Source organism: Pistacia vera, unplaced genomic scaffold, assembly GCF_008641045.1.
Source record: "Pistacia vera cultivar Batoury unplaced genomic scaffold, PisVer_v2 Contig1135, whole genome shotgun sequence".
Lineage (NCBI taxonomy): Eukaryota > Viridiplantae > Streptophyta > Magnoliopsida > Sapindales > Anacardiaceae > Pistacia > Pistacia vera.
In genome coordinates this window covers 16,723-34,440 of record NW_022195177.1, presented here as the reverse complement: position 1 = coordinate 34,440, position 17,718 = coordinate 16,723, and the positions used below count along the sequence as shown (strand labels likewise).

The window sequence follows — 17,718 nt, the reverse complement described above, 5'->3', positions numbered from 1 at the left end:
CGGGCTACTGTGTTTTTGTTGGTGGAAATTTGGTCTCATGGAAAAGTAAGAAGTAAATTGTTGTGTCCTAATCTAGTGTAGAATCAGAATATAGGGCTATAGCCAAGTCCGTGTGAAGTAATATGGATATATCAGTTTTTGACTAAAGTTGGTCTTATGGCCTCTTTGCTAGCGAAATTGTGGTGTGATAACCAAGTCGCTCTTCATATTGCTTCTAATCTCGTATTTCATGAACGAACTAAGCACATTGAAATTGACTGTCATTTCATTCGTGAGAAAATACAGCAAGGTTTAATTTCTACAGGATATGTGAAGACTGGAGAGCAACTAAGAGATGTTTTTACTAAAGCTTTGAATGGGGTTCGGATTGATTATATTTGTAGCAAGCTGGGCATGATTATACTCCATCTTGAGGGGGAGTGTTGTAGATAATCATGCAAAATCTTACAGATATTGCATGATTAAGTGTATAAATCTATAATAGGATATTAGGATTGTAATCAATACTTAATAGGAACAAATCTGTAAAATATGAGTGTATAAATCTATAATAGGATATTAGGATTGTAATCTGCCAGATCGGTCGCTCAAGACCTTTGGTCTCTACTCCGACCCGATGAAAAAAAGGGGATCACTTCTTCTGGAACTCGAACCGATGACATCCGCCACAAGGTAAACCACCACCTCTCAGGCCCCCACTGATTCTAACATAGAAGCCAACGATAGACAATAAGTGATCTCCCCCCCGCCCGAACACAGCTTACAACTTCCATCATACTGTGCTCTCCAAAGAGCAACTCTTCTCAAAATCTCAAAGGGTGCTGAGTTGGAATATATATTAGGAACAAATCTGTAAAATAGGAAGTTAGATTATTCATTTCCTAGATTAGTTCTTTATTTTCCTATATATTGATGTATAATTTATCAATACAGAAATAAGAAAATTACAATCAGTTCTCTGTTTGTAACACTAACCAAACATATTAGTATAACATTCCCCTATTAATCTTCAAAGTAATCTATCTTAGTGGTAATCCTATCTTTTCAGTGATAAAAAATTCCCTGAAACAAACGCTACCTAATTTGCTCCACATTTGTCACTTAAAATAAACATGTCCAAATCTAGAGCTTCTAACTTTGAAGCAATACTGGGCAAGTAATGCCGCAAAAGTATATTTATTGGACATATTGATGAATAATGGTTGAATAATACAATTGATATAGGTAACACTCACTTGGCAACTTTCTCTGGCGTGACATATAATAGCTTGTATTTACAATAATCAGAGTTAAGTTCCCTAAGAATCTCCTGTTGCTCAGTCCACTCCATATTGGCACTCAAATAAGCAGCCGGTATATTTGCCTATTGCACAAACCAAATGACGAATTACATCTGTTGTTAGATAAGAAGCTGATAGATAATCAATACTAATACAAGTATTTGGATTAGTAACACAACAAATGTTACCTGCAATAGATGCATTATTTGATCTTGGATAAGTGATACGAGAGGAGATATTACCAAAGTTATCCCCAGACATGTAAGAGCAGGAAGCTGTAAGACAATAAAGTAGAAATGTGAAAAATCATATAATGTGAAAAATAATAAGTTTTATTTCATAAGATTAACAAAATTTTTTGAACTATCAATAGTGTTTGCCAATAAGAAGCTGAATTTGAAAGCTATTTTCCAAAAACATTTTAATATGCTACCGTAGTTCTAAGAAGATGTTTGAAAACACTAATAATTTTGCTAGGTACAAGTTCAGCCAACAAACTAAGCGTGCAACTGAACATAACCATAGATTGAGACAGAAAAAACTATAGAGAAACAAGTTATAAAGCTAGAAAACTTTTTTCCAAACAGAAAGAACAAAGCATAAGAAAAACTCTTTACCTGATAAGTCAAACTCTTTCCCCCTCCAGTTGGCATAAGAACAAAGACATCATGCCCACTCATTGTAGCATTTATGACCTCTCTCTGATTGGGGCGAAATGAGTGGTTTCCGAAAACTTTCTTGTTGTTGACCTGAAATTTAAGGAAGGCAAACCACAATCAGAAGAAATAATGCAAATACTAAAGGAAATTAATTCAGATACATACCTCCAGCTTTTTAGTCCATGGGAAATCCCCACTACTCCACCTTCGGTCATTTGAACCTTCAATATAATTAACTTCAATAATCTTTGGGATATATGGTTCCTTCTCCACAGAGTATGATGGAACCCTAGGCCTATCTACAGAAGAGAATGGAATTGATGATGAATTCCACTTTTCATATCCTTCTACTCCATTATGGATATGAACCTGGGAATCAAATCTCCTTAGTGAAGCTGCTTGAGGTGTTTCATATTGAAAAGGGCAGGTTGTGGATGCAGAAAAATGCGACTTTTGTCTTTCCACATCACGAAGGTATCCCTCAAGCTGCTGAATCTGCTTATTCAAATGCAACCTAAAAAATGGACATGTGTACATGCATAAGGCACTAATCAAACAATTTCATTGTTATGAATCTTATGATCCCTCAAGGAGCTAAATTTACAAAATGAGGCAACACAAACGATGAAATTCATAATATCCAAACAAATCCTTTGAAACATGAATTTTTACAACCAACTTTTTTCCTACTGTATTTTCACTATATATTTGTTTTTCAATAACTAAAACTCTAAATTGAATATTTATATAGGGGAAAAAAAAAGCACTAATGATAAAAGGGTTGGCTAAAGGGAGGACGCCGGTAACCTGTCCTGGCGAAGCTTCTCTATTTGTGCCGGACTCAGGTCTGTATTGTCAAGCAGTTCATTGGATATAGCAATCAACATGTCCTTCATTTCTTTTACATGACAAGTGGCTTCCAGGCAAAGCCCTAGCTGTATCAATCTCCAAAAATCAGGCACAAAAAACTAATACCAGTCCAAGATTGAAGTACAATACAAAATGCAAATAGTACATTTACCTTAAATCCGTGATTACAATTTGAGGACAATTCAGGAGGCAAAAGATTCTGATCTTGCCTTGCAAATTTACCATTATCTGCGATTGGAGTTATGGGAGGAAACTTAGAAATTGATGGTTGAGGGGTGCAAGTTGATTGGTATTCCATGACAATTTGGTCCACATCAATACTCTGAATAAAAAACAAAAACAATTCATGAGATAGACGAATGCAAACAATCCACTTGTCAGTTGGAAAATAAACCATAAAGCTTTTAACTTTAGACAGATAAAAGTGAGGAATTTCATTCACAACTTATATAAAAGAATCACTAAATAGTATTTTTCCAAGGTTCCATAAATGAATGCAATAGCAAAACAATCTCTGCAGATTGTAATATTTAAATTAATTCAATTGAATAAAATGAATTTCCATAGTCAAATAATTCTAGATGACTACATCAAGCTAATTCAAAACTTAACTATTTCAATATGAATGATTTCTGATAAGGATAAACTGCATGCTGTTTTACTAAACCAATATAATTTCATTTAAACCTAGTAAAATGAGTTACCTTGAGTATTTCATCATCGTCCGCGTCATCAGCCAAAACTTCTGCAGACTTATTTATTTGGCTAGTATGCTCAGTGTGATCTGTGAATGATCCTTTTGAAAATTTTGTGCAAGTATTGTTAACCACAGATGATTTAATCTCATTTTGCCCCCCATGACTCTTTCCAGCTTCCGTTCCTCTAGCATTATGCGGTGAATAAACACAGCCAATACCCCTTGCTGGTTCACTAACTTTCACATTGCTGTGGCTGAGGTTTTGATGTTTATACATAGGTTCAGAATATTTACTACTACCGAATGAGCTCTGTAAGGTAGCTCTTCTGCTGACATCACGTGAAGAATCACTATCAGCATTCTTAACTGGAATACTTACTCCAGGTCTTCTGTAAGTCCTGCAGGATATCTGAAGACAGGAAAGAGTGTGCCAAGCCTGCCAAAAGTGTTCCATCCAAAAGCAATTGAACTCTTAAGAAAATTTAAATCTTAAATAGAAAATTTGGTGAAGAAAAAGCCAAGGCAGATCAAGTTACTGCCAGTAGAAATGCAAAAGACTAAAAGTTTAGGGACACAACCATTGAAACAAAAAAAGGATAGCATGTTTCTTAGTATATAGAATTATTCTAGTTGGAAAACAACCCATTAAACCAACCTAGAGCACAAATAGCAACTCATATATGCTGCTTCACAATTTTACCTTTTCTAATTCAGCACTGTGTACTCTTTGAAAATTCTGAATTTGACAGGTTGTTAACCTAAACGACATGACAAGATCTTTGTCAGAAGAATCAATAGCTCAGTTAAGTATGAGTGCAGATCATCCAAAATGTCTAATAGATCTATTTAAGTATAAAACATCATGCAAAAAACTTTTTCCCAAAAGTTTTCAATCAGCAGCTTCAGAAAACTAACAGAAACAATAAAGCAATTATAACCTAGAATTCCAGCAAAAGAAATCTGCATATTTCTTGGATGACAACATCATAGTCTAATCATTAGCAAGAAGCACAGTGAGCACCATATAAGAGTTGCAACAGAAAACTAGAAAAAGATTATCGATGTTATGAGATTTAACTGATATAGCAGACATTTAGTTCTCTGAACCATAAAACTACAATCACTAACAACCGAAATCTGTTTCATTTGTCAAGAGAGAGATTTATATGGAATTCATTGCCTAGTCAAATATGTGTACAGCCAAGTTTCTAAACATCAATTTTAGTATTTAGCACCATAGAATTCTACACTAATACGAAACAAAATAAGTTTGTATCCCGAAATATGAAACTTAGAAGATATTTATTAGATCCATATAATCAAAATGTGCCTGTATATATATATAACACACCTTGTAGCCATTGCTCCTTCAGCACGAGGCTTTTGTGTTTCCAAGGAGTAAAGAAAATTTGAGCACAAGAACTTATTCTGGTGCGCAAAATTATCATGGGCATTGAAATGTTGCAACCAATTAACTTTAGGAAGTTTGTTATCACATTTGTCACCTTCACCTGAATTACTCCAACTTTATATCAATCTCAAACTATTAGCCAATTGAGATAAGAAAAGGAAAAGGACTCGAGAGATAGATACAAAATAATTATTGCTCTTACCTCATATACTTTTCCTCATTCATGGGCTAGAATATTCTACTACTTCTGATGAATAACCCCCCTGCTCAAAGGTCATGACTGAATATAATAACCTGGTATGTAAAATCTACTCAGTACAAAGTATAACATGAAAATGAGGGAATTGAAGTCCAAGTTGAATTTCAAAATATCAAAAATGACCAAATTGCTCAAGCTACCCATCAAAGCAATTGAAGAAATTAAAGCTTACAAGCAATTTATCAACCATAAGAGAAATCCATTAATATGTAAAAATAACAGAATATCCAAGCTACCAAAGTAAACATATAAGAAATAGAGATTACAAACAAAACATTAATCCCTCATTAAATTAAAAAAGAACATATCCAAGCTACCCATGTGAACAAGCAAAAAAATAGAGTTAAAAACAACAAAAAAAAATTAATATAGCAATGTACCTTGCCTGTATTTCACAACTTTGTAGCATCTCCTAAATTTAGAGTCCATTAGGAATTAATGGCAGTTGCGAAACAATTGAATCATATAAAGACTACCATTGCCCCTATCTCGTTATTCAAAGAGATGGGCACTCATTTTAAACAAGTAATCTGAACAATCAACGAGAACCCAGTCAAAACTAAGAAAAAAAAAATTGAAAATCAAAAACCCAAATACAACATTTACATTTTAAGTATAACACAATTTTCCACAACACAGCAATACAAATTCCAGTATTAACGTTAAATATCAAACTAATAATACAAAAATAAAAATTAATATAATAACATAAAACGCGAGGCTAATAAAATGAAACACAAAATTAACAACACATTAGTTGTTAAAATACATGTACCGTACCGATGGTGTTGTATTCAAGTGAATTTTTCTACAGCACGGTAAAAAATATAAGTCTTTATAAAAACTTAAGACTGATAAAAGAATAAAAGATGACTTGAATTGCATGTACGGTATTGATAATGGACTACCGACGCACGTATGGTGTGTGAAGTGTGAAGTGTGAAGTGAAACCCTAGAAATGAATTTTAAGGAAGTTGTGAAATTGATTGAGAATGGAAGCGTACGAGCCTTAATTGTTGGTTGTGGCTTTACGGCGGTATGGTCTGGAGGTGGAACCTTCGGTGGCGGGCGACGTCGAGAAAGAAGGTGAAAGTTCAGAGAGAGAGGGATAGGTGAGAGTGAGGTTTTCAAAATATAGCGCGGCCACTAGTGGCGGGATAATTCGCTCTATTCTGCATTTCTGCTGTGGAAATTTTTCCCACGGGAGTAAATTACATGAAAGCCCTTCTTCGGCTATGTATTTGAAACTAAGAGGACGAGATTAATTTTACGTCATCACCACCCCTTTAGTTTCAGAAAATAACAATACCATCCCCCGTTTTTAAAGTCACAACTCAATATGAAAGTGAAATGTGAAATTATGTAAATAATCCCGTTTGGTTACAAGGCAAGTATATGATTCATGAATCGTCCAAACAAATAATTTTAGATCTAAAAAGAAAACATATGAATTGATTATATCTATGGGTATTTATACATTAACTATCGATTTTGTCATTCATCAATTAGTTTTTATGTAATGTCCATTGGGTTTGTGAGGAAAAAAAAAAATTGTCAATATCTCATATGTTTTGAATCGAAAGTGTCACCTTTTTTTATTCAAGGATGACAGATTTTTTATCAAGCCTCAAAGACTAGAATGTTTTTAGCTCAAAATTAAAAAAATAAAAATAAAAAAAAATGATGTGAATTTTTAAGTCATAGGCAAAAGCGTGACAATTAATTCTTCTTTTTCTGGGATAATTAGCCCCCCAAGGTTTAGGCCAACACAAACCCCCTCAAGTATGGGTAATGACGTAGAACCCCCTATCGTTACTAACATATTGTTAATTCTAACATCAAGGAAGACAAATAAGTAAAATGAATCTAAAATATTAATTTATATTAAAGAAAATTAAAAAAAATCAAATTCATAAAAAAATTCAAACCCTAAAAACCTATCACCATTACCACTTCTTCTTCCCCACCACCACCACCCCCTAGACAACTACCACAGCCACCTCCTATTAAAACTGCACTTTTAAAGGTGTGTTGGGATCAGGGTAATCTTCGTTTATTTTTTCAAGATTCCCCCTTAATTAAATACCATTTCGAACATAATTGCCCTCAAATGTCTACCAAATAACAATCTCAGCCCCCTTACATTTGAGAAACTAGCTAAAACACCCCAACCACAAAAAAATTTAAAAATTAACAAAATACCCCAGCCACGGGCCACCTAAGACCACCGTCGGCCACCACCGCCAGTCGCTAGTGGCAATCGCCGTAATGGCCCACGACTGGCGGGATCTGGCCGGTGGTGCACCGTTAAGGCTTTTTCTGGTCAAATCTGGTCGTTTCTGTACTATTTCACGGTTGATATATGGCCATGAAATGGCCATGGATCACTAGAAATGGCTTTGTCAGCACACAACCGACCATATACAGCTAGTCATGCGTCATTCTGTCGACTGCCAGCTATGGTGGTTGGCTACCGATAGTGGCTTGGGGTGGGTGGGGTTATTTTGCTACAAATTAAAGTTTTGTATGGGTGGGGTGTTTTATAATCTATATAACATACCCACCCAATTATCCTCCCAACCAAACATATTATTCACCAATTTATTTGAACCAAACAAACACATTTTCTAAACATTCCTAGTAATCTTCAAGGTGATCTATCTTTCCCTTAATATAACATTCCTCTATAATAAGACATTATATGATCTAAACGCCCCCTAAAGGCTATTGTTTTTATCTCATCCACAGCCAAGGTCTTCACCTTTAAGAGGCCACTATAGCGACCTAAGGGGGTTCTGCGTCATTACCCATACCTAAATGGTGTGTTTGGTTCAGGGAATGTTATATTACTGGAAATGTTATATTATTGGAAAAATAGATTCCTTTGAAGATTACTGTGAATGTTTAGGAAAATGTGTTTGGTTAGTTGGGATAAATTGGTGAATATGTTATATTGATATGTTTGGTTGGAAGGAATAAATTGGTGGGTATGTTATATAGATTACTAAATTGCCCTCCTTTTAAAATTTAATATAATATTATTTTTATTATTATTTTTTGAATATTTTTTAACCCCCTACATTTGAGATTTTGCTAAAACACCCCAACCACATAAAGTTTAATTTTTTACAAAAACAGCCCCACCCACCCAAGCCACTGTTGACTACCTAAACCATCGCCGGCCGCCTAAACCATAGTCGGTCATCGATCGAGAAGTGCAACGGATATGTTCTTTGAGGGGTTTTGAAGAGGAGGTGAAGGGGAGTCTATTAGTGCAAGTAGGGGTGATTTCCAATAGAAAACACGACTGAAAAAGTGCTAAGAAAAAGGGAAATCGTGCGGAAAAACAATGGGCTTCGCTAGTGATTGGGGGCAACTTTGGTGATGGGGTTTGGTGGGATTTGAAGAGGAAAATAAGAGACGTAATATGGTGGTGGTTGGGGCCGACGATGATGCAGAAATCAGCCTAGATTGGGCTTAATACCGGCAGTTGCCCAGCTCAAAAAAGCCTAGATCCACGGCCAAATCAGCGCATGGCCGGCCAAATCTGACCGGTTATGCCCATTCTGATGACATTGGTCGACGATGGCCTGTGGTGGTGGCCAACTGCCAATAGTCCTCTTGGGTGGCTTGACAATACCCCAGTAATGAGAGATTACCTACAACCAAATACACTCAAAGGGGGTAATCAGTTTGGACCAAACCTTAGGGATTTAGTAGTATCCCCTTCTTTTCTATATAACAATGTATTTTGTATTTTTTATGTTGTGGAATTTTGGTTAAAGCAAATAAGTGATTTTGTAACCATGAACATGGATAAATGAAGTGGACTATTATATTGAATTTATTTAATAAATATAGGTTTTAACTAAATAGCTTAACATTTTTACTATGTATGTCTTATAGTGTATATCAATATTGATATTGGTAAAAAGTACTATAATTTTTATGGTCAAATGAATTTTTAAAAAACAAACTTTATCATTTTATTTTGGATTATCTGAATATGGGTTATAAAGATTTAAATTATAAATGTAATTCTTTATCAATAAAATTCTTTCACTTCCTTAAATGAAAATATAAATTTTATTATTTACTATATTAAGAATAATACCAAAAATATGAAATAAATGTAAAAAAGTCAATTTCAATAAATAGAGATATCTAAGGTAAAAATGGTAAAATTACTGATGCATTGAAGGTGGATAATTTGAAGAGTCTGGAAACATACGATAATAAACTCGCTTTCTAGCTAGTATACGCGTTAAAATTAAACAGGAACAACTTAAATATATATAAAACTATACATAGTGTAAATAAATTTCTCAAAAAGCTCGACAGTGTTGCCCGACCCTTCCCCATCTTGACGTTCCAAGCGACCGCATCTCATATACTACCTGCAAAAACATTGAAAACAACCGGGTGAGCACTAATTGCTCAGTAAGTAAACCCAATATGCTACCCTCCTATCTTCGTTGCTCATATTCTGAATTCTTTCCTTACATCACATTTCTCTCTTCTTTTCTATTCTTTCTCTATTCTTTCTCTCTCTTCTTTCTCTATTCTTTTTATGTTCTATCTCTCTGTTCTTTCTCTATTCTTTTTCTGTTCTATCTCTTTGTTCTTTCTCTATTCTTTTTCTCACTTACTAACATGTAAGCACAATTGGAGAAACTAATTCTGAATAATATGAATGCCATGATGCATGTGCGTGCATAAATGCATAAAGAATGCAATTTCTTTTCTGTTTCTCTCCTTTCTTTCTATTCTGTTCTTCCATTCTGTGTTCTATTCTTTCTTTCTTTCTGTTCTGTTCTTTCTTTTTGTGTTATATTCTTTCTTTCTTTCTGTTCTGTTCTTTCTTTCTGTGTTCTGTTCTTTTTTTCTTTCTGTTCTGTTCTTTCTTTTTGTGTTCTACTCTTTCTTTTGTTCTACTCTTTCTTTCGTTCTATTCTTTCTTTCTTTCTATTCTGTTCTTTCTTTCTATTCTTTCTTTCTATGCCGATCGGACTCCGTTGAGGCATGGATTCGGAACCTTGGCCATGTGAGTGGGTACAGTCCTCATCTACATGCACTTCTATCGAACTGTACAACTCGTCTTTCTGATTCTGAGGCCGCTCACTAAAGGCGGTGTGCATGTAGGTAAATTTTGTTGGTACAATTCTCATCCATATACACTTCTAACGAACTGTACACTTACTTCTTTCTGATTCTGAGGCCGCTCACTGAAGGCGGCGTGTATGTGGGACTATTCATCTCTATCACTCACGGGTTCCCCATCGCAACAACCTTCTCTTCTCTTATTTTTTTTTACAATTAATTCTTTTCTTTATTTTTCTTTATTCTTTACTATTCTCATCCATGTGTATTTGCAAGAACATGCCCTCCTTCTTTTCTATCTTTCTAAATGGGGGCAAAATTTGGAATGTGAGAATTGGCATTATGGCATATAAAAAATATCATATTAGAGGAACTAGTTATTTTTACCAACAACCATTCCAATACTTGAAATCAACATAGATTATGAGACTACAAAATATGTTGAGGTAGTCATTTTAACATAGGTTATATTCAAGAAGGCAATCTCGAAAGTATATACACATTGGATTGCTACGATCTCTGGTCTCGTTTTTAAAGGCTTTGAGACCAGGGGCTACAAACCTATTATGTTTAGTTCTCAACCCCGTTCATTGGTAAGGAGGCCCAAAAATCACTCAGAAGGTCTAGCTGTGACAAGGGGACACCATGGTAACATGTTTTTTGGATTTCATCAACAAAGTGCATGGCTATCAAACTCTATTTGGCTTACACTCTACCTCTTGTCAAGACACCAATATTTTGGAGCCCAAAATCCATTAAATCAACACTATCAAACCTGCGCCTGGAAAAACTACACTCACTAAAGTTTATTCTACTCAATAACTCTTATTAAATTTAACCAAACTTCCACATCAATTCACCATATAGGGCAAACGTCTTACTTTCATGCTGAATTTTTAAGTATCATCAAAGTCACAATTCTATCAAAACTTGCTCAAACAGATATAAGCACCATAATTAATGTACAAATTTCTACAAACTTACTCAAATTCAAAAATTAGGGTTGGATTTACATACCTCCACACGAAGAACTCTTCTCTTTGGGTCGATTCCTCTCTCTTAAAACCCTAAGCAATAACTATAACAATTCAAAACACTTTAAAAAAATTAATATCACATCAATTGCAAAGAACCTCGTACCTGTGGATACTTAGGATGAATAGCTAACACAAAAATCAACCAAACAAAACACCTTCTCAATTGCCTTGGAAATGTGATGAAAGAAAAATAAGAGAATTGGACATTAAAAAGTGGGATGTGAGGGAGTTAGAGAGATAAGAAGAGTTTTCAAGAATGAACTCCAACATTCTCATTTACTTAATTCTACTTTCCATTTACCCGTGCAACTTTCTATGAAAATTCCATCTCTGTCCCTTTAGGTTTCAATACAATTAATGCCCTCATTTTTATTACACCTTCTCCATGAACACTATCGTATTGTTTCAGCCTCCCACTTTTCAAAGTATGAGTTGAAAAAGGACCTTGTAACCTCTGATGAAATTTTAAGGATTTTTCTTCACCACTTGTTAAGATACCTTTAACATAAATACAACTAATACAGGCTCTTAGGGATAATACTTAAAGCTACGTACCTCGATCCGTGGCGGGTCCACCCCACATAAATACCACCCATAGTTTAGAAACTAGTAAAAAAAATTACCTTTTGGCTGTCTCTAACAACAAAAGGGGCAACAAATAGTATTACCAACTTCCGGCAACTTTATAACCACAAATTTTTAACTAATTATTTCTATTGACTTTCAATATTTTATGGACTAACACATTAACTATTACAAAATCGAAACAAAAAAATTACTTAATAATATTCTAATGATTGATTTTAAAAAATATGAAAGGTGAAAAGGTAAATTATATATAACGAGTAGGGGGAAACGGCATGTTCCCACAAAACAAGGGTTGGCGAAAATGGCCATCAGTTTCCACCACTAGTTTATTAAATCCAATATTGGACGCGTTTATAGTAACATGTTTCATTTTTTTTTAACAAGATGAAAGGCTATGTAAAATTGTTCGTTTGACTAAACTTCCCCAACATCCTCATAATTCTCATCCTCCGCTCTACCTCTAGCCATTTGTTATACATTAATGGTAAGAAGGAAGCGAAGATCACCCAACTAAATATGATTCGGTGGGAATCACACCAAGCCAGGTGTGATTTGGCTGAACGCACTTGGCTGAGTGCGATTTCGGCTAAATTGACTCAATCTCCACCCCCAATAATCAAACAATTGCAATGCTCCAAATCAACAACAAAACAACCTTCAAACAAACACCAATCGAATCAAACCTAGTTCATCATTCAAGCGAAACCCTAGGAAAGAGGAGCAATGATCTACAGGCAAGCAATGGTCGAGTTGTTGGGGATTTTGGAAAAGACAGGTGCCGATTATAATGCGATTAGTGGTGCAAAAAGGATTTCCAGTGACAGGTCAATTAGAAAGGCTTGAGGCGTGCACAAAATCAAACCAAAGGCCGTGATTGGCGAATGGTTGGGCAAAACTGTGTGAGGCAGTAGTAGGGTTTGGTGAAGGGGCTGGGGCTGGGGGGAGTAGCTGGCGGTGTCGGGAAGGGTTGAGGACACCAGAAACAACTCGCACCGCGGCGACCCCACGCCACATAACCTTGCGCCAGGTGAACCCCATGCCATGACCTGACAGCCTCTCTAAACTGTTGTTGTACCACTTGAAAGTGCTTGAAAATACACTTATACGTAGGGTTTATAGGTATCATTTGTGGGAATTAGTTAAATCGCAATGAATTAACTTAATTGTTTACATAAACACACTTTTCGGGATCACGAGTTTTTTTTTTGTTGGGTTTTCAGGAAATAAGGCTCAAAATAATATTCGAATGAGAGATGATGTTGGCGAGAAATTGTGCGAATAGAAACAAAGGATCGAGAATATGAGTTGATTGAAGAAATTATGGAAGTTGAAGTAAAGAAGAAGTTCTAGATTATGTTCTAGCTTGAGCATACCTCGGTATTTTGAGATATCTTGAGTGGTAGAACTCAGATTAAGTGATTCTTATACTTTTGGAAACATAATTCAAAGGGGCTCATTTATGTTTACCACTTTTCCAAATTTCATCGTATCAAGTTCAAAAATCACCATCTCTGAAGAACAGTGGAAATGGTGCGGGAAGAAGACCGTAGTTGCTACTGTGCCACGACACACTTGTACCGCTAGTACTGTATAGCACCAGTGCCATGGCACAGTCACGACAGCTGGGAAACTTTCCTCCATTTTTGACTAGGAAAATAGGGTTTTAAGAGTCCTAAACTAACTAGAGTTAAAGGAAACACAAACCCTAACCCTTGTAGGATATAAATAGAAGTCTTTTAGCATATTTAAAGGAATTATTTAGAGATAAAAAAAGAGAGAAAAAGTATTCAAAAACTGAAGAAAAAGGGGGATTAAGAAGGCTTGGAGAAGAAGAATGGAGGAGATCATCATCAACTTCAATAATCCAACCAAGTTTCAACTAAGTTTTTCTTTCTTTGTTATTATTTGTTATGATAATAACAATGATGTTCTCATATTATTATGAACGAACTAATTCTTTTGTGATTGAGGGTGATTTCAAAACCCTAGACATGTCCTGTGTTTAATAAAATCCGCAATCTTTTATTTTTGATCCCTCGTGGTTATGTGATTATTTCTCGAAAATAGGGTCAAACTAGATTTTTTAATGTTTAAGTGGCCAATTAAATCGTTAGGATTAATCTATTAATGCCAATTTAGTGTTGTTACGGAATCGCTATTAAACTAAATAACTAGTGGTAAAGTGTATGCCGTGCATACATGGGGGGTAATCACTCAAGATAAACTAAACCGACCATATGAGTTTAGCCTTGATTCAGTAGGTCTCTCGTAACTTAATGCTTTTATTACTTTGAATCTAGAGATCGTATCCTAGGTTATCTTAAAATAGGGAATTGGGTTATGACCGTGTCTAATCCAACGACTTAGTAAGGAGAGATAGAATATCAACGTTGGTATTTTCTAAGCTGATGTGATTAAGAGGGTTAAAAAGTAAAGAGTGCTTTTATTATATATAATCATGTTAGTGGTGGCGAATAAAACCTTCAATTCAGTTTCTCATTTATCTCTTTCGTGGATTGTCTGCTTGTTTGATTTTAGTTTGATAGTTTTGTTGAGTTTTTATAATTCGTGACAAAACCTGTTTGAAGTAGATAATTAATTGAGTTCACAAATCCTCTGCGGAGGAAAGACTACTTGCTCTTTGCTACTACACGACATTGCATTAGAATTTAGTAGGTAAATTAGGTGTTGCATTTGCACCATTAACACTACCATCACAAAACACTGATTGAAAACCCACCACCCAACTACCTGTCGGCACCAATGCGCACTGCCTACAGTTGTGTTGCTATGATTTTGTGAATTGGAGTTGACTGAGTGGTTGTGTGATTGAATCGGGTTTGGTTGAATTTGATTTTTGTTTGGGAGTGTGATTTGGTTTAGATTATTTTTGTAGCTTCCCTTATGGTGGACAACCCATCAGTCTCCCTTTCCCCACCATCCAAGCCTGTACAAAACACCCTTAATTACTCAATAAATTGCCCCAACCAAGTGCCACTACTAGGTTATTTGCATGTTCTATGTTGGTGTGATTAATTCATGGTGGGTGTGTTTTGGAGAGGTGGGGGGGCTTAGGTGCTGCTTTATAGGGTGGGTCGACTATAGTGGTGGTTTGGTTGGCTGTGTGGTGTTTGGCTGATGTGGTGGTGGATGTGGCCGACTATGGTAGTGGTTTGGAATGGGCTTGTGGTGGTGGTGTGGGAATTGGATGATGCAAAGGCAATTATCTAATAGACCATCTGCACCTATGTTAGAGCTCTACAGTCACTAACAGTGTCACTTTAAGGGTGGGGAATTTGGAATATTAATAAAATCAGGGGTGGGAAACTTGCCATTTCGCTAATCTTTGGGTGAGAACGTGTCGTTGCTCTATCTATAACTAATGGCCATGGCATGATTAGTGAAGCATGCCATCTACAAGTGCATGGAGTTCACCGTCTATATCATTAGATCATTGTCTTTGTTCATCGACATGGCATATCATATATTAATTAGGAACTCTCTCATATAGCCATCTATGTCCACATGAGATTAGAAGACAAGGAATCATCAGGTAAGCAGTGTTTACACAGCCATCTCTCACAAATTTAAATTGTTCAAATTACTTTGTAACCTTGCATATTGCTAATTAAAAGTTGATACAACATTTTATGGTCAAGGCTAGTTTTGAAACAATTTAGGGTGGTCATGTCAAAATTTTTCAAAAGCTCCATCCTAAACAATTTCTAAACATTTGGGGGAACCAAGTAAAATTCACAATAATTTGCATGTTATTGATCAAAGTTTGAGCTATTTACTATTTACTATTAAAACAAACTATTACTATAATTTAATGATAACTCACAAAAAAAAAAAAAAAAAAAAAGTTATAATTATTCTTAATGTCAATTTAAACATTTACAAATCATGCATAGATTGAGGTATAAAAATTTGTCAAATTTATTTTATTAATTAGTTTAATCTTGACTAAAAATATGATTGATTTTAGAAGCGTTTTGATTGATTCACAATAGAAAATAAAAATTCCGTTGATTCTTAGAATAATAAAATAATAATGAGATATTTTGACAATTTGTTGGTTATAAGAATATCAGAAATGTTAGTTAAAGCAAAGCACGTCTTATGAGAACACCCAAAAAATCAAATAAAACAAAACTCTTTAATTGACATAGAATATCGAGAAGTGTCACATTTCCCATGCATTTATTAATTAAATCAAAATAATATATTCTAAAAGCTCAAAAACCCTCTAAACCCTAAACTTTTTTTTGGAAAAGCTTATAAGTGTATTAAAAGAGAAAGAAAAAGTATGTAAACAATATGAGAGGCATATCCCAAGCAAAGCTAAAAAACGAGCAAAATTTAAAGAAACAAAATGAAAACAAAGGCACACCTTGCCAAAACGAGCACACAAGCTCTAAAAAACAAAAGGCACAATAGCCCAAACAAAGCACATCGGGCGACAAATGGCTAGCAAGAGCACGCAAACTTGGGAATATGGCACAAAGGCCTAGAAAAAAGCAAACAAGCTATTGGTAAATTAAACATCCTAAATCCAAACCAATCACAACTCAACCCAGAAACCAAACTCCACACACAAAAGAGAAACCAAAAGAGTTCCACATGAACCAACCCACAAGTTCACCGAAGTCCTTTCAAAGGCCATCGCTATGAATAGTGTGGCTTGCCTACACCTGTTGGGATCGGGACTCATCAAGAATGAAGGGTGATGCCACCGAGCACACAACTCCTTTCAAAGGCCGTAGGTTGGACAACTTGCTTACAATCGCCAGAATCAAGAGACGTCATACTCTATAGTGGCTTTACCAGACTCCTTTCAAAGGCCATCGCTATGATGGCTTGCTTTCACTCAGGGGCGGATCCAGCCCCTTTGAAGGTAGGCCTAGATTTAAAAAAAAAAAAAATTACTAATATATAGGCTAAAAAAAAATTGCTATTAATATATATGTTCAGGTCCATCCTCAGATTTTTAAAAAAATGAGAACTATTATACATATATATAGGCGCAAATTGATCGCTAACTTGTTTTCCTTTTTCTCTTGCAAACATGTACACTAAAAAACCCAAGAGCCTCAAGAAGAAAACGACAGCGTTGCGGCTGCCCAGAAGGCGTCGGCTGCCTCGGTGACAAAATAGCCCACAGATGTCATCGGCACGAAGCGTGCTGGGGGCGAACTAGTTGAGGGCTCGAGCGCAAAGAAGTCTATGACTGCCTCTGGGCCCCCTAAAGGGCCAGCTAAGAAGATGCTTGAGCCAACTGGAGGCTCGAAAATAGGTAAAGCACCCAAGCAGCACGATGACTCGAGGAAGAAAAAGGTGAGTGAGCCTCATGAGGGCTTGGGCAAAGAGGTTGCCACACATGCTAGCGACCTTCATAAGAGTGCGGCCAAAAGCACGACCAAGAAGAAGCCCGCTTCTGCGGGTGCGACAACTGTTCCAGGGGGGAGTAAACTTGGCCTGTCCAAGCCAAAAGATTGGGGGATGGGTGATGCGAACAAGGCTGTGGTCGACGCTCTGATTGACCAACTCCCTAACCATATCGGTGATGGGGCCGGGTGGCCAAAGATTGTGTCACCCTACAGACGTTTGAGGTTGTCAGGGACTCAGCTATGCGGCTAAGGTACTGATAGCTCGCTTCCCTTTTTTCAGAATTCTATTCTTTTTGCTTGCTCGTTTCTCACCTTTTCGTTTTTAGGCTACCATGGCAAGCCGACTCTTGTATGAAGAATGCGACCAAACCTTGGAGGGAACTCACAAGAGATGGTTGCTCGCGGAGATGGTAAAGGAGTACGCCTT

The 17,718-nt window shown here is 36.0% G+C and overlaps 1 protein-coding gene across 1 annotated transcript; it reads right to left on the bottom strand.

Annotated features, from left to right (window-relative positions):
- Positions 1 to 1,231: 1,231 nt before the first annotated feature.
- LOC116144119 (ATP-dependent DNA helicase Q-like 4A) lies at positions 1,232 to 5,705 on the bottom strand. Its single transcript, XM_031429586.1, has 11 exons — positions 5,557 to 5,705; positions 5,120 to 5,211; positions 4,858 to 5,031; positions 4,207 to 4,264; positions 3,514 to 3,942; positions 2,961 to 3,131; positions 2,747 to 2,874; positions 2,105 to 2,453; positions 1,898 to 2,029; positions 1,469 to 1,555; positions 1,232 to 1,363 (listed from the first exon to the last, which is right to left on the bottom strand). The coding sequence occupies exons 2-11, from the start codon at positions 5,140 to 5,142 to the stop codon at positions 1,232 to 1,234; spliced, it is 1,683 nt and encodes a 560-aa protein (XP_031285446.1). The 5' UTR covers positions 5,143 to 5,211; positions 5,557 to 5,705.
- Between the last annotated feature and the right edge of the window lie 12,013 nt (positions 5,706 to 17,718).